Here is a 26,532-nt window from a genome sequence, read left to right as displayed (position 1 = left end):
AATAAATCACATGTAGAAATGTTCACGATTGAAAGATTTATGCTGGTTTACACTAGACGATAATGTTCTTTGCATCAGACTGTGACACAATAATGTCAGTAGTTACTTATAGCTGTGGAAAGAACGCCTCTCTCCCTCGTACTCCATTCTTCCTTTAGTTTTTGGCTATCAGCGGACATGAACAAAGTCTGGTGCCGCTGACCTGCCGCACAGTCGTTGATTCATGTCAAGGATGGTGCGTTTAGTAACAAGTAACACAGCGTTACTTGCATTAGTATAATATAATAATGTAATAATATTACTCTTTTAGAAAAGTAATTAGTTACACTACTTAGTTACTGGGAAAAATAATATGGCTATGGACTGTGTAATTTGACTCACATTGGAAGTCAAGAATGATGATTTGGGAAGCTATTTAAGATTGTATCATTTAGATGTGATTGTCTGCATTCTATGTACTTAAAGTATCTTCTGAAACCCAACTGGACTCTTGAAAACCAAAAAGTAGTAACAATTCAATTCTTTCAAAATATACATTTAAATTTGAATTTGTGAGCAGCAGTTTTTCTAGCTGTGATTTTAATAAAAAAAATATGCCCTGACCAGGTTGTTTCCATGGAAACAATACCGCTAAAATAATTATCTGGCCGTTCCCGATAAGGTGGGATTGGTGGGAGTGTTAAGCACTGCCTCTGGTGGTCAGGAAGAATGAAATACAACGAGAGTTATGTATGTAACTACAGTTCTATGAATTCTGGATGACGGCCAGAGCTCTCTGTCACTCAGAATCTTGGCGAGAAGATTTTGTAGGGACATTTTTCATGATGACGTAGGCTTATATAAGCTGCGCCCCGCATCATCCCAGGTCACAGGTGACTTTGTTGATATTAAACACTCGACCTGTGCGTGCGCGAGACGGATAACATCCAGTGTTAAGCACTGCCTCTGGCGGTCATCCAGAATTCATAGAACTGTAGTCACATATGTAACTCTCGTTCTTACTCCTCTACATTTATATGACAACTTACTTTTCAAATTAAGATTTTACATTACAAAAATCATGATCGGCTTATAAAATACACTTTGTTACAGATTAAACCCGCGGCTGGTCTAGTTTGGTCTCATTGTCATGTCTTTGACATCTATGCGAATGTTGATCGGGCTTTCGCCCTGTAAACTTTTTAGACAGTTTCATTTAAATAGTCCAAATATACAAGAGATTAAATTATCCAGTATTTTGCTACAAATTGAAGATTGTAGAATATTTTGTTTTTCTTGTTTGCTCTCCCATTAATCATGTCACGACCCCTCAGATTTATCTTGACACCCCTTGGAGGGGCAACTTCAATGTATCAGGTAATTAAAACTTACCATCACTTGTGCATTGATTCATCAGTACTAATAATCTAATAATGTAAAATAAAATAATATATAATTCAGAAGTACTTTCTATACATTAAGTACATTTTGACTGTAATACTTATGTAAATGTTCTTGACTAAGAATTTAAATTAATTGCGAGTCCCTGTGGCAACTAGAATACATTTCTAATGTAATGCTTATACATTGTGGTATTGGTACTTTCAATTACTAAGTAAAAAAACTAAAAGATAACTAAACATGTACTTCCTTTAATTTTACAAGCAAAAAATGCTGCTTTAGTTATATAGTTTTTTTGTTACTCCGCCAGATTAAGCAACTGTAAGTACCATCCTGGTCAGAAACCATGTCTACTGTAGTGGTGAAAGTGTGAAATACATCAGACATTTTCATTTCACTGTTTCAGTTGTTTAGTTGTAGTCTATTTTAAAAACATAAAGTAATAACTTGACCTCCAAATTATAGTTTAACTTGATTTGCAGGTTATTTTGTAGCTGGTTAACACTTTTTCTCAAATTAAGACAGAGCCAGGATAAGGTGAGAAGGAGAATACACTTATTTCATCACTGACTATTAGAATTGGGTATTGGTTACTAGGATGTGCTATGGACAGTGCTGGGCAAGTTACTCTGAAATTGTCATTTATTACTAGTTTCTTATTAGTCCTTAAAAAAGTAATATTATTACTTAACTTATTACTGGGTGATACTATATTACTTTCCAGTGTTTGACAGCGGAGGGGGGGTATTCTAACTTTTGGCAGGTTTGTGCAGGGGTGTTCACGAGAGAGAGAGAGAGAGAGAGAGAGAGAGAGAGAGAGAGAGAGAGAGAGAGAGAGAAAGAGGGAGCGAGCAAGGAGATGCTGCACGAATATATGCTCCTCAATACAGCTCCTCAATCAAATATGATTTTAAATATGCCTTCACTACCACCCCCTTCACCCCCAAACAAAGCAGTCTCTCCCGACTTTTTAGCTAATATCATATTCATAACAGCAGCGAGGAGTGTGGTTTTCACAAAGCATATAGCCTAGGCCTAATGTTTCTTAACACCAGCGGCTGAAAAAAAAATAAAGCAAGTAAATCCCAACTTTTAAACAGCGTTTTTTCTGCACATGTAGCCTGTTTATAAGAGCAGTATTCAGTAATTACAAAACGCTATGTTAAAGCCACTCTCTCCCGAGGAGTCAGTCAAGCATCAGTGGCACTAGCTGCCGGAGTTTCTTTTTGTAATTTTCACGTCGCTGTGCTGCTTCAGCAGATGCTTCAATAAATCACATGTAGAAATGTTCACGATTGAAAGATTTATGCTGGTTTACACTAGACGATAATGTTCTTTGCATCAGACTGTGACACAATAATGTCAGTAGTTACTTATAGCTGTGGAAAGAACGCCTCTCTCCCTCGTACTCCATTCTTCCTTTAGTTTTTGGCTATCAGCGGACATGAACAAAGTCTGGTGCCGCTGACCTGCCGCACAGTCGTTGATTCATGTCAAGGATGGTGCGTTTAGTAACAAGTAACACAGCGTTACTTGCATTAGTATAATATAATAATGTAATAATATTACTCTTTTAGAAAAGTAATTAGTTACACTACTTAGTTACTGGGAAAAATAATATGGCTATGGACTGTGTAATTTGACTCACATTGGAAGTCAAGAATGATGATTTGGGAAGCTATTTAAGATTGTATCATTTAGATGTGATTGTCTGCATTCTATGTACTTAAAGTATCTTCTGAAACCCAACTGGACTCTTGAAAACCAAAAAGTAGTAACAATTCAATTCTTTCAAAATATACATTTAAATTTGAATTTGTGAGCAGCAGTTTTTCTAGCTGTGATTTTAATAAAAAAAATATGCCCTGACCAGGTTGTTTCCATGGAAACAATAACGCTAAAATAATTATGGTTGTGACCATCAGCACCAGCTGATTTTGCAGGTATACTCATGCCTCCCTCATGCTGCATTTACATACTACAATTTCCACACTATAACTATGGAATGAAAGATTCAGACAAAGCGTTTGAATATGAGTAGCTGACTCCTACATAATAAAACGTGACCTCTAGCCTCAGAAATATGTACAGTGGTATTGTCTGGAGAGAGAAAAGTGGAAAACACAAAGAAATATCTGTAGAAAGAGAGGCTCTAATGAAGAACATTTCTATTCTGTTCTGACAGAAACAGCAGGGAAATGGAGATACAAAGAGAGAAGTGAAAGAGTGAAAAAGAAGAAAGTGAGAAGGGAGATCTGAGAACTGCCTATTATCTCCACGCTGCTTCATTGCTTTAGACACACACACAAACACACACACACACACACACACACACATACGACCATGCTCTCAAATCTGCCTAGATCTCATGAATATCATTGACCTTTTTTCCACTGTAACGCTGAGAGCGCATAAAGGGGAAAGGATAACCTAAACAGAGGCAAGCACAGTTAATTTAGAACAACATATTATTGGGTGCTGACTGCAGATATGGAAAAGGACTAATCGATACACCAAAAGAATGACAATGGCCACTCAAATCAATGTCTGCACCCCATTTTCTCACTGTGAAAAGACAAAGCCTTCAATTCAGGTATTTTTATTGTTCTGTTTTACCCTGTTTGCACCTGTGTGTGTATAGGGAGGTGTACATGCTTGTGTGCATGTGTGCGTATGTGTGTACCTGGGTGCTGCTGTGGTGGAACAGTTGCCAGGACTAATCATTATTTAGTTGTGGCGGGGCTGGAAAGGTCAGCAGTCTGAAATGTCAGGCTGTGTTCAACAGGAGCCAGATGCAGCCGTGCGCTGCTCAAGTGTCCAATTAAAGAGGGCCGAGTGAGGTTCGAGTGGGTCCGTGTTTGGGAGTGAGTGTTCATGTGTGGGTGAAATGAGAAAAATGAGAGTAAAAGAGATCCTGTGTGTTTTTTGTTGATTTTTCTCTGCTATGTGTATCATAGCTGTATGTATACATGTACACTCAACGACACATGTGTGAATACATGTGTGAGTGTGAATCATTCTTCAGAGTAGCTAATGAATACCATTAGAGACAGAGGCCAACAGAGCAACAGGGGCAGAATCCTCATCAAATCTCTTTCTCTCTCTCACACACACACACACACAGCACGTTATGAAGCCACTTGAGCCTATTAGTTTGTTCACACCCTGTGATTCCTCCTGCTGTCTGTGCTATGAAGACAAGACGAAGAGGGGGGAATGAAGGATAGAGAGAGGAGGGAAATACTACGACACAAAAAGGGCAGAACCAAGAGGACAAAGGCAATGTGATAAAATAAGATCACTCATAAATAACAGTAGATAACGAGAGATGCTAAGTCAAACAAGCAGAGGAAGAGGTGCTGAAAGCAGAGAGAGAGGCACGTGAGAGGATGACAAGGAGAACGGGAGCGAAAGAGCGGAAACTCTTTTAATCTGCAGGGAGAAAGAGAGGGTGTCCTGCCTGTGTTTCCCTATCGGAGTCATTCATCTGAAAGCTTCACCTGCTCTTCATACAGCCATCATAATAACCTTCAACTTGTTCTGTGTGTGTGTGTGTGTGTGTGTGTGTGTGTGTGTGTGTGTGTGCGCATGTGCGCTTACCTGCTGTGAATAGTAATAAGCAACAGGGCAGGATAAAATATGTCTGCCAAGTTAAGAATATAATAGACTTCCCTTCAAGGCCGCACTACAGTCTGAATAATGACCTGCAATAATTTACACAGCACACTGAGCTCTGCACTGGTCAGAGGAAGAAACCTTTCAGTGAGAAATAATTGAAAGCTATTTCAGTACATCTAGGCCCCTCCATAAGTGTAGACTAAACCCTGAAGGAGGGTAGTTCTTCTGTGTCCACTGGAATTGACTGTAAGCTAATTCAAACAGTGGGATGCAAAGTTTAACAGAAAGTTCTATTGAATTCTTCCTGACCACCAGCTTTAGCACTGGATAGCTCCATCTTGCACATGCGCACGTCGAGTCATTATACCAACAAAGTCACCTGTGACCATGTTATAACGTAGGACACACAACCTGTATAAAACCCTGACATCATCATGCAATCTGTCCCTTCTATCTTCTCGCAATTGAATAAGCTAATATCAGAGTTGTGTTAAGAAGCGGTGACTCGCCTGGTTCGTTGCTGAAACTGTTCATACAGTAGTGAGCTTAAAAAAGGGATGTTTTCGCCTTTTCTGCGTTTCTCTGTGCTGTCGGAGGGATACAACATAGGTAGTGAATACATCGTTAAGTGGCAAGTTACTGGGGTTGTCATACTTATATGTTAATCAGGCAGCGCTGAAGTGCACTGCTACTGTAATATAGCTTTTGTTTAGAGTGTCTGGGGCACACTCCGACGCAGTCAGCCTAGATTGCGTGTAGTATAGTAGCACAGTGTTGCCGCAGGTACAGACTGTCATTGCATATAGGACATTTGGGTATTGTTATTTAGTTTTTGTTGGACTGATCAACTTGATGACATGTTGAGCTCTGTAACTCTTGTCATGGCCCCCATCCAAATGGATGATGGTCATGATCAGTGTCTAGGGATCAAACACCTCAGGGCAGAGGTCTCTGACAACCCTTGTATGAACTGTAGGTTTACATCATTGTCAGTAAGAAGGACTTGACTTGTAGAGATAGGAGGTGATACCGGGCTGCTGCCTTTTAGTGTGGTTGCAGATCCAACAGCATCTAAGGAAGGCAGACACTTTGGCTCTCAAAGTTGATGGTCTTTCATCTGGGATAGCCCAGATTAAGGAGCTCCTGCTCAATTTCTGGTGGGGACTGGTCTCAAGAGGATGCATCAGCTGCAGCCTCGTGCAGTTTGTTTGCAGATGCAGGGAAAGAAGGACAAAATGAGGATGGAGACACAACCCTCATGGGCCTATGTTGCTTTTTCTCAGGGGTCTGATGGTATGTCATACAGTGGTAAAGAAGCTGACCATACCACAATGAAGCCAGCAATTCGGCTTTAGCACATCTGGGGCTGGACGAAGCTCCTGTTGCCTCAGCTCCTCCTTGCTAGGAGTTACAACATAGCAGCATGCATGGAGCTTATCGGTAATTCCCCCTCTCACCTTATACTGGGTCTGTCTCAGATCCTCCAGAAAATGGGTGCTGACTCCTCTGCCTAGACCCTCAGTGATGCATCCCATCAGACTTTTGCTTTCTTGTCTGGGGAGCTTGGGAGGTTACTGTCGACAGTGACACTGACACAAGGCCAGGTCTTGCAGTCCCCTCTGCCCCCCTGTGTTCAAGCATTGTAAGTGGGGGATAAGTAGTGATTCAGCCCCAGGGCTTCCTTTCATTCCTTCCCAAGAGACTAAACAAACTCTCACATTTGGCCTCATGTGACAACGACGGTCATTCAGACTTGGACTCAAAAGACTCCAACGACCACAACGACTGTTGTTACAACAGCCAGGAGCACTACAAACCAAGCAGTATTCATCATCAGCTAACAATTATAAAGACAAAGAATATGGGTGAAAGAAATGATCAGCACATGCAGGTAGCAGGGATTGTCTGTGCTTCAGAGACAGCTAGATGTGAGTAAAAAGTGTTTTGCGTTGAAAAAGTAGCTGCCTGTTCCGCCAGCTGCCTTCTCTCAATGGCTGGATGTGGATGTCGAGTCGGCCGACTCTTCTAGATATTTTGCATGCTAGCTATCTGGCTCGCATCTGCAATGTGTCAGTGATGTGTCGGGGAGCTGTTTTGATGCTTCGTTGACTAGTTCACACATAACGACTGGCGGCCGCCGATTGATCGCCGATTTACCCCTGATCACAGCCTCGGTCGCCGAGCTAACCGACAGGCAAATCAGGCAAAAAATCATGTGATAGGCTTAAACAAACTCTCACATTTGGGCTCATGTGACAATGCCAACGAAAGTCCTTCAGACATGGCTAAAACGACCATAATAAATGTTGATACAACAGCCAGGAGCACTATGAACCAAGCAGTATTCATCACCTTGATAATGATTCCACAGAGGTTAAATAGCTCGGATTCTCTGCCAGTCAGTCAGCACCGAAAAAGCCTCATGGATGAGAGGCAAAGTCCACTTGCCCTTGATTTTAACACATTGGTTAAAAAGTTTTGTAGCAGTAGACAATACTTAGCTCAGTAGTTATCAAGTATTTGTGCACTTTTACCTCACTTAAGAAACCATAGAGTGCTAATTTGACATTGCATTCACCAACAAAAAATTAAATAAGCTAAGATGAGTATAGCAGCTTTGCAATTCCTTAACATTTTAATGTTTTTGTTGTATAGGATTTAATTTAAATTGGACTGTTTTTGGTATAAATTTAGACACTATACCTACACTGAACAAAACGGGTGTGTCTGGAATTTCCTCCATTTTCCTCACGCAGTGCAACACTTCTGCTTCACATAGAGTTGATCAGGTTGTTGATTGTGGCCTGTGGAATGTTGGTCCACTCTTCTTCAATGGCTGTGCGAAGTTCCAGTCATGTCGAGACCCCGATGAGGACGACGAGCATGCAGATGAGCTTCCCTGAAACAGTTCCTGACAGTTTGTGCAGAAATTCTTTGGTTATGCAAACCGATTGTTGCAGCAGCTATCCAGGTAGCTGGTCACAGACAATCTTGGAGGTGAAGATGCTGAATGTGGAGGTCCTGGGTTGGTGTGGTTACACGTGGACTGCCGTGCTTGTGAAGGCCGGTTGGATGTACGGCCAAATTCTCTGGAACGCCTTTGGAGATGGCTTATGGTAAAGAAACGAACATTCAATTCATGGGCAACAGCTCTGATGGATATTCCTGTAGTCTGGTGGACCAATTGCACGGTCCCTCAAAGCTTGCGACATCTGTGGTATCATGCTGTGTGATGGAACTTCACATTTTCGAGTGGCCCTTTATTGTGACCAGCCTAAGGCACACCTGTGCAATACCCATGATGTCACGTGGACTTCCTGTGATTGTTAACTTTGTGCAACAAAACAAAAGAAGAAGAAAAGCAGTGGTAGAAAACCAATGTGAATGTGAATGTGGGTTACATGATCATTTTCCCTTACTTACTTTAAAAGCCTATGGAGCCATACCCAACAAAAATAAAGTAAAAATAGAAGGTGTTGCCAGTCTATAGATCACAGAAAAAGTATACAGACTGGTACAGCGTGAAACAGACATAGTTTGGAACCAAGAAGACCAAAAATTCACTGTGATCAATCTAAAAGGGGTTCAGGTTTTCTCAAAAGATATGTGAGAATCTGGCTGAAAGATAAACATCTCTGCAGCACACCACGGATCAACCCTTTTTATGAGAATGGCTAGATGAGAGTCATCTCTGAGTAAAACACATCTGACAGCCCACCTGGAGTTTACCAAACTCAGAGCATTAGGAAAAATAGCCTCTGCTGTAATGAGACAAAAACCAGGTCAACCACCTTCAAATGCCTAATACATGAAACATGTTGATGAAAACATGATGCTATGGTAATAATGATCAAAGCCTGGCACTGGGAGACATGTTAGAACAGAGGGGATTATGTCCTTGAAGAAAACCTGCTCTGCAGCTCAAATGAACTGAGTCTGAAAATGTCTGAAAAGGATCTGCAAAGAAGAAACATTACCAAACCAGTTGTGGTAAACTGGTATGGGGTTACACTGACAAACTGGTGGTTTTACAAAGTATTCACATCAAGGGTTAATCAATTAGTATTAGGATAAAAATAAATATATTCTACAACAATTGGTGGAAACAGTGAAAAGGTCTGAATGTTTCTGAAGCAACTTTTAATAGTTAAGGTGAATCATCAATCATTCACTGAAAAATTATAATAATTTTTTCTGCATCTTTTCCTTTTGTACCATTGTTTCTAGATCTGTGATAAAGTATGAGGTACTATTAATTAGTTATAGGATTTTTTTTAGGACACATTTAAACATCACTAATATATCAAAACCCCAAAATACACACGAAATTGGAGGACATGGACATGTGACCATAGATCAGAAGTGACCATATTTGGACGAGAGGGTGGAGCTGGGGAGGGATACGCATTGCTACGCCTGAATGGTCTCCGAGGTAGCAACATGTCAATCACAAGGTAGCCACGCTCTAAAGCATTCCCTGCTTCATCGTGTATTTTACTCTAAGTGGGACCATAATTTACAAAATGAAAATCATGCTGTATTGAAGAAGACTTAAAACTAGCAATTAAGACCATAAACTCATTAGGAAAGTATTTATTGAGGCATTAAATCAAGTAAGAAGTGGGGTAATTTTTTCATAAGCTTGCATACAATCTTTTTGCAACCAGTGGAGTTTCTCCCTGCTGGCTTTAAAAAGAATGTAGGTTGAGGGATCTGCATTGGCGTCACTTTTCAGACCTGGAGGTTTCTGCTTGCTTGTGAAAGTTCCTCACAAATCCATCAGGAACACACCCTCTAAACTAACACTTTCTGAGGTCAGTTTAGGCCCCATCCACACTACTGCGTTTTTGTTTTAAAACGGAGACCTTTTGCTAGGTTTGTACCTCCCGCCCAGACTAAAATGGTGAAAACGAAGACCTAAAACGGAGAAGTGTGAAAAAAAAGTTTTGCTACTGACAGAGTTTTTGATTTTGTATTTTTATTAAAATATCTTGTACCGTGCAAATAACACTTATAGCCTAGGCCTACACTTGTAAGTTACTGTACACGTCACCGTTTACTTTGCGACGACTCCCAGTCTGCCGCCACAGCTGATTTTAACTCCCATGTTACATTCAGTAACAGTCCCTGCTCGTTCATGGTCCATGATGTGATTTTTCCTCCGCATTACTTTATTCTTTCTGTTGTTGTGATTTGGCGCTATATAAATAAAATTGAATTGAATTGCATTGAATTTCGCCAAATCATCTGTAACTACGGAATAGACAATCTGCTTCATGTTTACACCGGCACGCGCATGCCCAGTGTACGTGAACGGCCACTAGATGTGGTGTTTTCAGTCATTTCAGTCATAGTATAGATGGAGATCAACTCTGATACGCAGCTAAAATGCTGGTGTGGATGGAGATTGTATTTGTTTTTAAACTTTGTTTTTAAACTAAAATGGAGTAGTGTGGATGGGGCCTTAGTTGCAATTAGCTGTTGTATACATGTTGACATGATATAATTTCATATGATAACCTAATCCCTCCCTCTTTGTCTTTCTCACTTGATCATAAAAAGTGTTGCTCACACTCTCTCCCTTCTTTCCAGCCCTTTCTCTCTCTCCCTGGTTGCCCTCTGTCAAACTGTGAAGGCTAGGGGCGAGTCTTGCCTATGCCCAGGGCCCGAGGAACAGCTGCAACACAAACCTGCTAAATTAACCCGGTCTCCATGAGCCTCACATATGCATTATTCTAATCAAAGCATATTAGATCATCCAGATACTTTAGACATATGGGCCTCTGTATCCTCCTTGCCGTATCCATCTGTTACTCCTCCCCCGTTTTTCAATTTTCTCCTTGCTTTCCATCTCAGTGGATCCATCGTTCTCACAGCTGCCTCTTTCCAGTAAGAAAATGCCATAGATTTCTAACATTGCAACTACTTTATGACATGTTTCCACATCCAGTCAAACTTGGAGCACCATATGTGCGCCTGACTAGAGCATGTTACAAGTTTGAGGTGCATATTGGACACTATTCAAACTAATCTGAATAAAGTGTAAACACATTTTACCTCTCATATGCATACTGAAAATAAAATGAAACCATAAACAGAACAGCGATACAATATGCTCGTAAAAATTAATTGAAAATATTCTATTTAAGTTCCCTACTAAATCAAGTGTTTCATGTAAGAGTGATTGAAGATTGTATGACTCAGTAGTGCATAAATTTAGTTGTGTTTATAGCATTTTTAATTGTTTGCAATATGTGTTAGTGTGTGTCCATGAGCAGTGTACATGACCATTTAGGTGCTGTTTAGATTTATAAAGTGCATTTTTTAATAGTATTAGTTTAGGCTAATATAAAAGTGGGTTTTATATCAATGGTTTAGTGGTGCTGAAGTAGAGAGGTGGACTGCGGGCAAAAATGAAGATCTCAGGGACTTACCGGAGTTGGTGATGGTTAACAGGTCTAGACGGCGTTGTTGCTGGAAGAAAAAAAGAAAGTTAGACAAATGTCATAAAATGATCATTAACTTTCTGTAATTATCTTGCAGTCTTGCAGTAAGCTTAATAATCAGTCTCACACATACCATATTAGTTTAGTTAGCTCAGTATAGCTCACAGTTAACAACACAGAACATCTTACAATGACTTAAACAAGCAAATTTTTTTGTTGTTGTTATAAGCAAATAGTTTTCTTGTCATTATAAGATGTTCTAAAGGCTAAAGGCAGTGGTAACTCTTACCCTTTACAAAACTTTTTACATTCGACTTGTTAACATTTGAGTCAGTAGAATCTTAACAGTCCAAGTAATTTCTGAATAAAACTCTTCTTTTGTTAAGGTAAGTCTCGGTGTAGTTCAACATTCAATGCGAAGAACCTTAAAGCTTGTATAAGTAATGTCCCCAACACTCTGTGTGTGTGCATTTGTGTAAGTGCAACCTCATGGGTTGGAAGAGTGTGCAATTTAACACTTGATGTTTCCAGCAGCTGTAAAGGAGTCTAGAGTAGGTGCTAGCCGACTACCCCTCTCTTTAACCTGCTGCTATACTCCACACACACACACTTACCGACACACGCACTTGACTGTTGAGCACTGCCGTAATCAACACCTCAGCCTTCCTCATCTATCAGTCCCTCAGGAAAGAAGATCTTCACATCCTTGGAAGGGTGAAGGGTCTGTCTGTCTGTCTGTCTGTCTGTGTGTGTGTGTGTGTGTGTGTGTGTGTATGTGTATGAGTGACACACACACACACACACACACACACACACACACACACACACACACACACACAGTACAGCTAAGGTCACAGCCATCTTTTAGGACCAGACTGCATTAACATTCAAGCACATACGAACCAGTTGCTGAGAGGGATAAGCAGAGAAACTCACAGCATACTTGGAGTCCTTCTCTCACATACAGTGCTGCCTGAAGTGGAACTCTCCGATAGGCTACTAAACACTTATTTTAGTATTTAGCAGATGATCTTACTTAGAGTGACTTATAATACACAATATGTGTAAAGGAGTCCACCGTGTGCAACTGCAGTTTGCTAACATGCATGTATAAAAGCAATAGAAGTCATTTATTGAGACCTTCATGCATGTACAATGATAGCATATGTACTTAACTGTAACTGACTGTAAAATTGTTCTAAATTAACAAATTGACAAACATTGTTCTAAATTAACTTCATAAAGCAATGAAACAAAAAATCCATTCATACCATTAAATAGTGGTGACAGACTGAATCTCAACATTTAGGCTACTGAAAACTCACCTCATTACCTGTTCCCACATCGCAAAAGGTGGGCCTCTACATGACAAGTCTCTGTGATAGCCTATAAGATAACTACTAACCTAAAATAAATAGCCTAAGTTCATATTAAAATGTATTTTAATGTCCCTACCAAACTGCTCATAATATTCAGCGTCACATAAGAAAAATGACACCCGTTTATTTTAACAGCTGTGACAGGCTGTGTGAAACGGACTGGGGAGCAACAAAAAAATATAAAACACATTTCAAAGCAGTAAGTAGGCTTACTGTAAAAAACTACAGTAAGAAGTAGCTTACAAGGCTTTTCAATCAGTCTCTGTATAATGATATCGATAGAGCCTACAAACGTTTCTCCACATCATCATGGAGTTGATCTCTTATCTTGAACATAACCTGCTCCGGACCAGGTTAACCTTTCAGCATAAGTTACCATGGCAACCTACCCCGGTAAGAAGTGATCCACTGTCGTGGTCCTGAAAATTCAGGGTTAAGCCCGAAGTTACCTGCATAAGCTCAAATCCTGCTTCGTGGCACAGGCCCCAGGTCTCTATTTATAAATTGGGAGGTACAAACACAAGTATACTGAACCACCACTTCATGTCTCATTATGGAGATAAGGGAAAATAAGAAGATGAAGATAAGATGAAGCTGAAGTGTTAGATCCGTAGGTTTATTTGCTTATTTTGCCTTAAGTAAAATATGTATGCCAGCACAGTACGGTTGTCTATAGGTTACCTGTATAGATGTAGGCAGTAGAGGTCACTGTGACGACACAGAACAAAAAGAGAGCAGGCTGAGATCATAGAGGCCCACCACTACACATGCACTCACTCACACACTGATTTACACGCTCATAGTCTCCACCCCCGAAGTCTCACCACACACACCCTGATGCTGCTGTGGAGGCCGCTGACTCTCTACAGTCAGCCAGATATGGAGCCACAGCAGGAATCAATAACATCAGAGAAACATTTATATCTCTAACTCTTCTCACTGCTGCTGTACAGGGGATAACGCTTTGATTAGAACCCTTAACTACACCATAAAATATGTTTGTGTACAGTAAAAACACTACGTGTACATTGAGATTTCTTTAGCAAATGTTACAGCAGTAACTCTAAACAACATCCATAAAACAGTGCACATCTTTTTCAACTTGATTATAACTCAGTATTTATTATTATTCATTCATTGTCATTAATTGGGTTAAATGTCTCCTAAAAAGATTTTGTTTTAATGTTAGTACTTTTCACATTGTGTATTTTTCTTTGATTTTCTTCTTAAGGATACTGGATGCTACATTAATGTACTACACTACTATTATGTAATAATAAATAGTAAATAAGAACAAGAAATTCAGATCTTTCCCATCCAAACTTTCTGGAAATGGAAGATGATTAAATTATGACTTGGACTATGTAGCACCCTCTAGTGGCTCTCCAGTTCTCTGCAAGTGAAACTATGGTAAACTGGCTACAATAGGATCATTTGAAAATTATTTCTCATTTAAGATTATGGCAGGACTATGAATGGCCATAGATGTATGGAATCAGGAAACACAAATATGTGCACAGAGCATACCGAGGAACTTCTAAGTCTCTTCTCAAAATCCTCACAAGTCATTTTTATGTACAAAATGAGTAAACAAACCACATCACTTCATCATTAGTTTCCTAACAAGCATTAACCTTAACCACTACTTGCCCAACACTTACAAGTACGTTGTTTGATGATTGTATAAAGTTATTTTATCATAGTAGGAGTGTTTGTATTAATTTTACCTGTACCAGTGCACCTTGAGCTACAACCTCAGAATGTAGAAAGCATAATCTAAACTTAACCTTACCTTAAACCAGAGGTCCCAGGTGGGCTACAAACTGTTTCAGGGAAGGCTTAGTGAATGGAAGTGTAAAGTTATTACATTAGTTATCAAAAAGAGATTCCATAGAATACACTACATGTGTGTGATTAGGTTAAAGAGATAGTTCAGTTTTGCCTGTCAGAAACCAATAAATGCCTCAGGACAGACTTTTAAAAAATGTTTTTAGTGTAGTCTGAAGTTATGCCAAACAGTAATATTTGGCTATCTTGGTTCAAGTTATTCGTGTCTATAGACCAAATAACATAATTATGATCCCATAAGCATCCAGGAATTAGCGAAACTAAGCAAGTAAACTAAGTGGGAGTGAAGGGCGCCTTTTGTCAAGCTTTGTCTGCCGGTAGGCCCACAGTCACAGACTCTGAAAACCCCTGCCTTAAACCAAGTCTTCACTCTAAAATGTAATGATTTATGTTATGGGCATTTACATTTTGTCCCCAAAAGGAAGGTGAGTCCCCACAATGTGAATGTGTAAACAAATTTATGTCCCCACAACATAAGTAATACCGGAGACATTTTATAGAGGTAATACACGGCCACACACACACTGATGCACACATGCAAACACATGCAATCTGTAACCAGCAGCCTGCCAGTACTTATACACAGATAATGAATCTGTGGTAGAGAATTACAACACGCTACCACAGCTCTCTTCTTGCTGCTTTTGTCAGTCCTTAACATGGATAAGGTGCTTAGTGTTCCTTAGGAGGGAGAGACAGACAGACAGACACTACACACACACACACACACACACACACACACACACAAAAAGAGAGAGAGAGTGGGGAATCTGGCACAGAGAGAATTACATTAGCGAAAGCATTTCAGGGCAGAAAATAGGATTGAAATAATCTTTATCAAACACAGCCAAGAGCTGAGGGATCACACCCTGGTTGAAGTCAGCCCAGCCTCAGAGTGACTGGCCACTGCTCTCTCTACTATAATGACAAAACACATGATGCAACATATTAAATCAACTGCAGTGAGTATTTATTATTGATTAAATGATTGATTGATTGATTGATTTTATTCCTGTGTATGTACGTGCTACCAGGTCGGAGGGGTTAACTACAAAAATGCTATACTAATAAAATGATTGTCGGTATCTTTTGGCATTTGAACGCCACAAAATTATACTTTTTTAAGGTTGACCCCTTAACAGATACTAATTGGGCTGACCTGATGCAGGAGGCCACGCTTGTATAGAACTCCAAGAAGGTTATATCATTATTTGCAAAAACCTGTCTGGCTCAGGTACACAGATGTTTACCACAGGTGAATCTAGACCTGGGAACCTGCCAGTTAAAGTGTTATTAGGTCAGAAAACAAGGAAGCAGTTGGGAGACGGAGGTGACGGCCACTCCAGCTGTCACGGTAGTCTAGCCAGCAAGCGTGGACTCTGGGGCTCTGTGGCCAGCAGCACAGTAAATGATACTGATACAGACCAAGGGACTGGAGTCTCGAATTATATAAAAAAAGCTACAGTGTTATATGAGAACATAATTACATTTTTCTAGGCATGTAACATGACCACAAAGCCTCAGAGCATCTATTCTTGGATGTTTTATGAGTGCAGGTCCTGATAAAGTTCGATCTTTACCTCCATAAGTGGAAAGATGCAATTTTGTACAGACTTCAAACCAATGTAAAATTGATATTATGACTAAAAGACAAACTGCTCAGTTTCTCTATAAATGTCTTTATCAGATTCTCTTGTAATTAGTTTGTATTAGTTGCAGAATTTTTTTTTTCTTATTTAATACATAGTCTTCTAATACGAGCCCCCCCCCCGCCAAAGAAATCTATAATATTACTACATACGGTCATTAACAGAACCAATCAGCGGACCAGATAGCAGACTGGCCAGTCTGAGTGGGAAGGGGGGTGGGGTCATATGGAGTGACAGCAGTGGAAAAGCCATTAATGTATTAAAACCCCTGCTTTATTACTAAATTAAATATTCATGCACTAGCCAAAACCCATTTGCCAGTATTTCCTCCAGAATTTACTTTTCATATTTGCTGATTGTTATCACAAGAGAGTAAGGAAGTAGAAGCAAAGAAGAGGCTGTGGATCCATTGGGGAAGGGAGGTGGGAGTGACTAAACTCCCCACCATCATTTTGTGGCTCATTTCAAATTAATTTAAACCCAATATGGCTAAATTATGGGAATTCTATTAAAGTGAACCTCCATTAGCAGGGAAATATGTTGTGCATGAAGGTTTATTTCCAGCCAATGCGCACTGACCGCTACCACCATGATCTAATTCAAAAGTACACCGAATCCCACATTGAAACCCATTTTTGCGTCACTTGGTAGAAGCGGAAGCTATAAACACAACACTGATATATACCTTTTAAAGGGGCCATATGTAGTTTTCAGTGTGAAGGTTTCAGATTGCAACCACTACGTTTCCAAATGTTTCTACTAGTGCTCTAACTCATGAGTGAGCGCTCGGCATCAGCCAAAAACAGAGACAAAACAAGAGACAGAATGACTCAAAATTCTGGAATCTCCCAAAATTCCCACTGCAACATTACAGTAATATTTTTATCAACTTGACGATGAACTAATCCATGCTCGTTACATGATAACACTACAGTGACTGAATTTAGATGATAGATACGTTGGCATTGTGTATCTTTCACCAGAGAGACTCAGCAATATCAGCACAGCTAAAAAGTATTGGATGATCACAAAAACGGTTAATGAACTAGACTGAATATATTTTGAGGTTGTTGAAGAATAACAGTTAGACCATAAGTAACGGTACTGTAACTTACTGGATAGATATTATGTGGTTCACGCAAGTTACAGCGACTGAGAAAGAAGCTGTCTAGCTGAGTATCGGTAAAATGACAAACCTAATTGAATGTTACGAGCCAAACAACGCCAGACCCATGTTAATCTAACTGGCCTGCCCTGCATCACTATAGACAAGTATAAACAAACCTTTCCACATTGCCTGACGTTGATCTCATTCTTGCTTGGACCTAGAGGGCTTCTTATCTTTTCATGGAATTTATGTTGGACTCTGTGTTGAGCTGGGAACCGAGTCATTTTTTGGTGTTAGCGGACTCCATTTTATTAGCTGCAGTATTGTCGCTCTGCAAGAGGCTCGGGAGCATGCAAGCAGAAAATTTGGGAAAGCAGGCATGTTTTTCTTTTTTATGTTCTCAAATAAGCTATAAAAAAGTATTAATTGAAGTGATTTCATTAAGAAAACTACATATAGCCCACTTAAGCTATGTCTTTTAGTTGATATGGCAAACTTTTTAGCAAACAGTTGTCTATTTACGCAGCCAGCAGATATGGAACATTAGCATTCATTGGAGTCAATTTTTTTCACTCTGTTTTGGGCTCCATCAACTCATGAGGGAAATATCTGGCTCTTTAGCTGCCAAATGCTCCACTATGTTCATCAACTAGTCTATAACTGTCTAATTGCTGATTTGATGGTGATGGGCAGGTAATGTACAGTGGGTTAGCTCTTTTTGTTGATAACAGCTGTCTGCTGTGGCCAAAAACGAGGCTGTGAGAGCTGTGAGAGTGAACTCAAACAGTAAAAGTTGGAAATTGTCATAATCCATTGCCTGGCACCTATTTCTAAGAAAAACGCCTAAAATAACATACCCAAAATAAATTAGTAATATCTCCTCAACCATTAGGCCTAGATGCATAATTCTGGTCTCCTTTGAAAGGTCAGAAGCTAAGGAATATAAATCCATTGTATATTAACATATTTATTTTACCATTACAGACTACATGGAGATGAAATAGAGAAAAAATATGATATTTTCATCCTCGCCTGGTAAAAAATATAATTTAAGCTATATTTTAATGCAATAAACCATCAAAACCATCATAAGGTAGATTATAATGCACCTGAATATCTTCTAATACACCTAGAATACAACTAACTGTAAATTTGATGAAAAGAAACTGATATACAACAGTTATTACACAATCTTTCAAAAATATACCAGGCTAATGTTTTGGCCATATTTACTGTTTATATGTTCACTTTTATTGGTAGTTATCTTCTAAACATTATTTCTCTCCATACAACCACGTTCCAAATAACATAAAGCTTCCAAAACATTGAAATATTGATAAAAACAGTCAATATATATGACCAAAAGCACTCCCATGCTTGTGACGGACCACCGTCACTATGGTTGAGTTTGCGCTGTGACTGCCATACCAACGAGCCTGGCTCTTTGGCGTTGCGGTCAATTTGCATGTTTGGTACCCGTAGACCCAGGTTTGAATCCGGGTGGGGTACTGCCCTTGCCTTTCCGTCACAATGATTTACAGGCCCAAAGTTTGAGAACAGAACATCCTACAGGGCTGTGGTCTTATTTTGTTCGTCTCGATGAGACGATTTTCAGACATATCCTGCATGTCTGTGTAGCTCCTACGGGTCGCCAGCAGAGGCCAATAAAGATCGCCTCCGCCAAATCACACTCTTCTTTTCCACTTATATCTGATGAATCAAACAAAACTTAAGACCGCAGCCGATCTAAACAAGATGGCGGTCCGCCAGATGGTCTTTATTGACACAAAGCGCTGCTGTTTTTGGACGGAAAACAGCTAAAAAAGCAATTACGCCCCCCGTACAGGGTCAGTCCGTTCCCATGTTTAATATTAAAATAATTATTATAGCCGCTTTTTGGAATAAACATTGCTTAATATGAGCATGTTGGGTTTCTGGCCTCTTGTCTAAATCATTTACATTACAGCTTGCTAAGTGAATTAATTATTGTTGTGTGCTGTGATCCTGGTTTTACCCTCCTGCTCTCTTGATGAGGTCACATACAGGAAACAAGCACCTGTATTCAGTCCCCACTGCTTTGTCCTGTGAATCATAAACACACACACACACACACACACACACAAAAACACCCCCTGTCATCCAGGGTCAGGGCAAGGGTCCATTGTTGATGGGGTTGTGAGTGAGAGAATCGTTGTCAACTGCCTGACTCATCTTCTATCTTCCTTTGGTCCTCTCATCGCATCTCTGCTGTCTACCTCATCTGGCATCTCATCTGAGTCACTACTTTTATTTCTTATGCTCACACAGCTCACAGCTGCTACCCCCCAACCCTCCCACCACCACCACAAACACACACACACACACACACAAACACAATGCATGGGCTGATCTGTAGCACCCCAGTCTGTGTGTCTAACTGCATCTTAGTCATCGTCCCTTGGTAACAAAGAGGGGAGGTGAGGTAAGAATGATCTAATGGGATGAGCTTTTTAGGTTATATTTGGGTGTGGCTGTCTAGCTCACTAAGATCTAGTACATCATAATGTCAGAGGAATACAGGTGTTTGGGATGTAAGGTTTCCTTAAACTGCAAAATTTTATACTTCAAGATCAAACTAAAACATTTTCATATGAATATAATAATGTCTTTAATTAATACATGTAAAAATATTGTACAACAAAGACAAGACTAATAAACGTAATGTTTTTTGGACTTTTTATCGATTACAGCACATAAATGTTGAAATAGTTTGTTTCTGTAGAAAAATGGCCAACAGAAATGTGATCGTGTCTCCCCTTGCATGTCAGTGTAAGGTAATGTGTGTTGTGGTGGTGAGAGGAGGAGGGAGAGGATGGGAGCAGAGGGGATGGAGAGCAGGGCTTTGTTGCGTGACCAGGAGCCCTTGGTTAAAAATACAACAAACCAAATAAAAGATTTATTCCTTCAGAGAGCGGAGAGCAGCTTCCTCTTGAGCAGAGGGAGAAGACAGCCACTGCCACCTGCTCAGGGCACACAGTCCTCCCTGCTGCTGCCGTTATTGCACTCTCTCCAACACTGTGGACAGCAGTAATCTGATAATGTGCACAACAGCAGGCATGTACAGATAATATATGTAGCTGATGCTGACACATGAATATGGAAGCAAGCAGTCAAACGCACACATACTGTATGCATATGGTCATACAGACACGAACCAGGTCATTTCACTCCATGCCACCGCCTGAAACACATGATTCAATTCCATCTTGATATCATTAAATATTCATGAAGACCAATTAAAAGAGCAGCGAAGCTGGCCATGAGGACCCTTTCCACCATCTTTCTGTCATAGGCAGTCTGTCAGATCACCGGCTTTTTGAACAAGGACCCCATGGGTTTAGGCTATATGACCATGGCACCACACTTGTTTCTTTTTCAGTACTCAAACTTCCACTTTGAAGGCGCTGGCCAATAACAGTCCAGCGAAGTGTTTTCAACCAGCTGGTAGCAAAATGTCTCCTTAGGGCATACTCAGAAGTTAAGGTGGCCTTGGGTGTGGCCTCACTAATGTGAGTGTGTTATCAATGTTCGACAGACAGGGTGCAAATTTGACAAATGCATTTCTGCATGTGACAGCCAAGTGAAGAAAACATCTCTTCCTCAAGAGATAGCTTTACACACTAAAACACAGTTACTTTACATAACATTTTGTGTTGAAAACTACCGTGTTTACCATGAGGGTGTGGTGTTTTTCCAATAAACCCTAGGTTACGCTAGATCCTGCTGTATGACTAAAGGCTTTCATGTTGGGAGACAATGAAGAAATAGCAATGACTACCACTGATCAGCGATCGATCAGGGCTTGTCAATCGCTATGTGTGCACTACTCAACGACGCATCAAAATGGTTTCCTGACACATGGCTGACACATCACTGACGCCAGTCAGATATCTAGCATGCCAAATATCTGGAGGAGTCAACCACTTTTTACTCACTTGCAGCTCTCTCTGTAGCTCAGACAATCCCTGCTACCTGTGTGTGCTAATCCATTCTTTACCTTTATAATTGCTATCTTAATAATAATAAACAACTCTGTTTTGTGTGTAGTTTGACGTCATTTCTCATGCCACTTTTCACATGTGTTTTCTTGACATATCATGGTTTGGAGACCAGCGTGTGAGTCGTTGTCAGCTCGTGTAGTGTGTGACCCCCTGTCACCGATTGGTCACATAGGGTGAATGCCACAACTTCAAGACTCCCCGTCACAAGACAGCAAGTCGTGTAGTCTGAACAGCACATCGATCTGCCGACGCTGAAAATCGTGTAGTCTGCATGAGCCTTAAGAAGACTGAGGTCGAGCTGCAGCAGTGAAAAGGTGAGCGAGAATTTAGGGTGGGGGTAGGGAGGCATGAACAGACACTCTGGATACAAGGCACACAAAAACATGCAGACTATAGGGGACATAAACTAGGCCAGTGTTCTGAAGTCTCTGCCTGCCTCTTCCTCATAGCACTCACCATTGCCTGGGCACACCTTGCCAACAGTCAGTAAGAAGGCAACTGAACAAGGTCAGTGCATAAAAGGTGGCATGTATTCCAGAGTCAGGAACTGTGCAAAGTAGTTGTGTGTCCTGACTCCAATATTTGAGGCTACAGGAGTGTCTATCTCACATGGTGCTTTTTAGCACAAAAGCTCCACATGTCCATGTTCTATCCCTTTTCATCCTTGACACATCACAACTAGGGACGAAACGATTACCGGTTTAACGGTAAACCATGGTAAAATTCCTGACGGTTATTATTACCGTACACATTTTAATTACTATGATAACCGGGTACGGTTAACCGCGCTATTATAATCTCACGGCAAACACTGTCCAGCGTCTCCCAGAAGCAGGCGCGCATGCGCAGAATGCAACGTCGGTTTGTTTGGGTCAATGGCAACATGGCTGAAGACAGTGCTGCAGAGATTTGCAGAGTCACTCTGAAGTCTGGTTGTATTTTATCTTTTATGAGAGCGCTGAGGGAAACTTGATTGAAGAAAATAACCTTATAGTGAACGCAGGGTGAGTTAACTTTTAGCTTTGGTTTGTCTCTCTGACTTGCTAACAGCGTGTAAACTGAAGCTCTCAGTGTTGCTGCGCTTGTAAACACGCTACACGTTGTTTTGTTGCTGTGTGCGTCGTGTGTCGGCAGTCTATTCTACCACTGAACATGAGAACACGTTACACTGTTTAATCAACCAACCAGCATACCTAGAAACGATACAGACTCCTCTGTATTTATGTCAGTTTTGGGGCTCATTGCAGTTACTATCACTGTCTTCTAAAGACTTATTTGTTTTCATGTAATTGTCCACGGGGTCATTACATTACCTATATAATATAAAATATAAAATCTTGATAATGCACACTTGATTTTCATTTATTTCAGTTCAGTTTCAGTTATTTTATTGTTTATGCAAACAAAATGGAAATTGTATTTGTAGTTTTCAATATATCCCTGCTAATTGAAATGGTTTCAGTGTGTATATCAGTACATTTGAATATTTGTTGGCACATTTTTACAATACCGTGATAATACTGATAACCGTGATAACTTTTGTCAATATAATCGTGATGTGAAATTTTTATACCGTTTCATCCCTAATCACAACTCAAAAACCTGTCACTGTACTTGGGGGCTACCAGTACCTCTTTGGGTAGTCAGGATATCCCTGGGCTGACCAAACTGCGAGACTTTTTAGTCTGGTGGTGATCAGCTGAAAGCTCTGTTAAGTGAGCCCTCAATTCTGTGTGCCCAAGAAATTACAATTGACCTATAGCATGAGTTATAATAGCTATTACTCTTATGAAATCAGATTGTGTAGTTTATAGACACTACCACTTCCCAGCATGATTTTATAAGAAGACCAGATGATCTGAACTGCTAGGTACTCAGAGCTCTCCCCTCTCCCCCTGGTCAGTGGACATCACACCAGAAGCTGTTTTTTTTTTTCAGGGCTGAGCCTGGCTGGCCTCTGTGGACCATGTGATTACGGGGTAGTTGCCCATCATCTATCAGGTCTTGTTCCAGAAGAGGGTCTGTTCCTGCCTGGTCAACATTCTAGACATGTTTGTTTCTTCTATGAGAATAAGACCCAAACCAGTCCAAATGCGAGAAGCAATAATGTAGTTAGCAACTGTGGATTTTAACAGCTACAGAAACAGTGGTCACCTAGCATAATTTATTGGGAGGGTTTGTAGATTTGGCTTAAAATTGCTGCCAGGTAAACTGTCCAACTGTTTATCTACTGAAGAGTTCTAGTTTTATCGCCTACTTTGGACGTTGTCATGTCTCCTGTTCATCATATCTATCAGGCAGTACTCTGCATAGCACTAAATGCATGACCATGCATGCATATGTGTATGTGTGTACATTCGTGCACAAATGGGTAACCTCAGAGCCCCTGCTGAGCCACGAGCTTCCTCTGTGGCATGGCAAAGAATCAATGACAGCATCTTAACACTGGGGACCAATCAATGACTTGAGGACACTGATAGCATACTTAATACCTCAACTCACAAATGCACTCATACAAACACACACTCCCGTACACACACCCACACCCACACACACACACAGAAGGACTGTCCTATCATCATTTCCCCATTGGGCTGTGATTGACCCCTGCCTGATGGAGTGCAGGTGTAGTGACCTGGTATTTACCAGCGAAAGCTGAATCAATGCCCTCACAGTAGCAGACACACAGTCAGGACAACCCCACAGCACTATTGAGCAGAGATCAAGGCCTGGCTTATACTGGGTCTGAATTATTGGGAAGAACATTACTCATTTAAAACATATCATACGTGACATATCTGTTTTCTGGACTAAATTTTTTATTTTTTTTTTCCAATTCTATAAAACGATAGGAGCTTCTTTAGGGTTATTCTTTTTTTCTAAAAGGTCTACTATAATGTCAGGGTGAAAAAAAACATAATTCTGATAAAATAACAAAAGTTATTGCACTGTCAGTGGAACAAATGTGTGAATGAATACGGGTCTACTACTGGTCTTGGATCACAGTAAAAACTAGAAGCCACGGTGTCCTTCATCAACAAGTTTAAGAGAGCAGCCTTTCCACTATATTACAGTGCGCAGTCTCTTCCGTTGCGTGTTAAAATGTTTTATCTTTAGGAGACACTCCAATGCCAGTAGTATAGTGGAAAATCCATCTTGGTTTTATAGACTTATATTTCCATCATTTTTTGTCTTTGGTCTTCAATCAACTGTGAGAGGAGATGGCAAATGGAACTGAGATTCTTCCATATGGGACTTGGAACTCCTTTCAGAGATGTCAACAAACTTTTAAAAGTTCTGCGACAGAAACTGAAACTGTTTACTGTTTGAATATTGACTTGCCGATCTCCCTGTCTTCACACCAGCCCTATTGAGTATCAATAGACAAGACATAGGTTGAAAAGTTCACCCATCTTTCCTCAGGGCCTAATTGGAGCTGAAGGTCAGGAGACGTGTATGTTCCTATTGGTTTATTGCCTTTATGGATCCAACAAGAGTGGTGAATGGTGTACGTGTGCAAGCCGTGAAACAATTCTCCTCTCTCGTGTCTTGCTGCCTTTTTCCATTTCAAAACCAGTTATGTTTATTTTTTATGATATCCCCCAAAACAAATTCAAATGTCTGTTATCTTCAAGTAACCAGACAGTGAGAGACATATTAGAAAATAAATGAAACAAAATGTTGTGTGACTAAAGCGTTTTCTCCAGCACAACTTTTCCATTTAGCTGAGTTCAATCAGGTATCGGAATGGAGTGCTGAGTAGTTCTTTAAAGCTGAAGCAGGCCGGACTGCTGTGTTACTGGTAATTAGGCGGGACAATAATTAGCTGCGAGTGGAGGAGAGAAAGGGAGGGGAGAAAAGTGTGTGAGGGAGATGCACTGAAACACAAATACAGCAAACAAAAACAACACACACACACATACAATTAAACTGCAAGATGCCATAGATGTGTGTCTATTCCCCATGTCAAAACAGCCAACACCCTCTGCAGATGTTGATGTGTGGACCAGATGGATGCACTGTTTGGTGTCTGGTAACTTCTAATCACAGCTAAGAATGAGACTGAAACTGAGAGAAGCAGTAAGGGTGATAAGCAGGGCTACATAGAGGGATATGAAATGACTAAATGAAAAGAAGATGGAGCAGGAATGTTCAAAGTCTCTTTGGAAGAGGACAAACTCACAAGAGGAAACTGTGCTGTAAAGGACGGAGGGAGAAAGTTATGCTGTACAGTATGCCTCCGTCCCTCTCTTTTTCTCTGTCTCTCTCAGGAAAAAGTCTTGCTGCCAATGTCGCATGACTTGGAACCTAAAAATCAATTTAACATTGGCACTAAACAAGGCTGGATTGACCATCACAGGTACCTGGCTTATGGCCAGTTCCATTAGCTATCTAAGTATGTGTGTTGGTGAACTAGGCTGGTCAAGAGGTTGAGTAGTGCTGTTTTGGAGCATGTCTGGTCTACTCCTGTAGAACATGTCTGATGTCGGGTAGCACCTAGAATTAAATCTAATATGTGGCACCGCCTATCTGCTGCTGATTGCTGGGAATCTTGTGTTTCTCAAGGCAGCCAAACAACCGAGGTATACGTTTCATTCAGACAAGAAAAGCAGGCTGGCAGACAGAATGAAGACAGGTAGACGGCACATGGAGGAGGAGACACACAAAATAAAAGCAGCACATTCAAAAGTTTAGAAAGTAATAACACTATAAAACACTCATAAAATAAGTTGCTAGATACAGATCCCATTAACTAAGATTATTACTTTACGAGGGGTGTCATATACTGTAATAAATACTCTGACTAATAATGTACTAAGTGATATTTCAATCATTACAGGATATTATTACACTCTTAGGTCACCTTGTTGAAACTTTTACCATGTGTTCATCCATGCATTTATTTCCATTTTTTTAACCACTAATCTGGTTTGGAGTCATGAAAACTAAATAGACAGATCCTTCTCTACAGCTACATCAACTAGCTCCAACTGCCTTCGGATCCCAAAGCATTCCTATGCTAGACAGGATAAGTTAACCATTCCATATACTGCACCAGCCCTG

The 26,532-nt window shown here is 40.4% G+C and overlaps 2 protein-coding genes across 3 annotated transcripts in view; both read right to left on the bottom strand.

The window, feature by feature from the left end:
* The window catches only part of bend5 (BEN domain containing 5), a 39,974-nt gene extending 27,879 nt beyond the window's left edge, over positions 1 to 12,095 (bottom strand). Inside the window, exons 1-2 of the mRNA XM_046048786.1 lie at positions 12,059 to 12,095; positions 11,433 to 11,472 (exon numbers count right to left, since the gene is read on the bottom strand). The gene's annotated coding sequence lies outside the window, so the exon portion shown is untranslated. The remainder of the gene's footprint in view (positions 1 to 11,432; positions 11,473 to 12,058) is intronic.
* The window catches only part of agbl4 (AGBL carboxypeptidase 4), a 317,541-nt gene that overhangs the window by 97,043 nt on the left and 193,966 nt on the right, over positions 1 to 26,532 (bottom strand). For both annotated transcript variants that reach the window (XM_046048777.1, XM_046048778.1), the window contains exon 6: positions 11,433 to 11,472. In XM_046048777.1, coding sequence (XP_045904733.1) covers positions 11,433 to 11,472 — 40 coding nt within the window. The remainder of the gene's footprint in view (positions 1 to 11,432; positions 11,473 to 26,532) is intronic.

Source organism: Micropterus dolomieu, linkage group LG05, assembly GCF_021292245.1.
Source record: "Micropterus dolomieu isolate WLL.071019.BEF.003 ecotype Adirondacks linkage group LG05, ASM2129224v1, whole genome shotgun sequence".
NCBI classification, from domain to species: domain Eukaryota; kingdom Metazoa; phylum Chordata; class Actinopteri; order Centrarchiformes; family Centrarchidae; genus Micropterus; species Micropterus dolomieu.
This window is presented reverse-complemented; position numbering and strand designations above follow the sequence as displayed.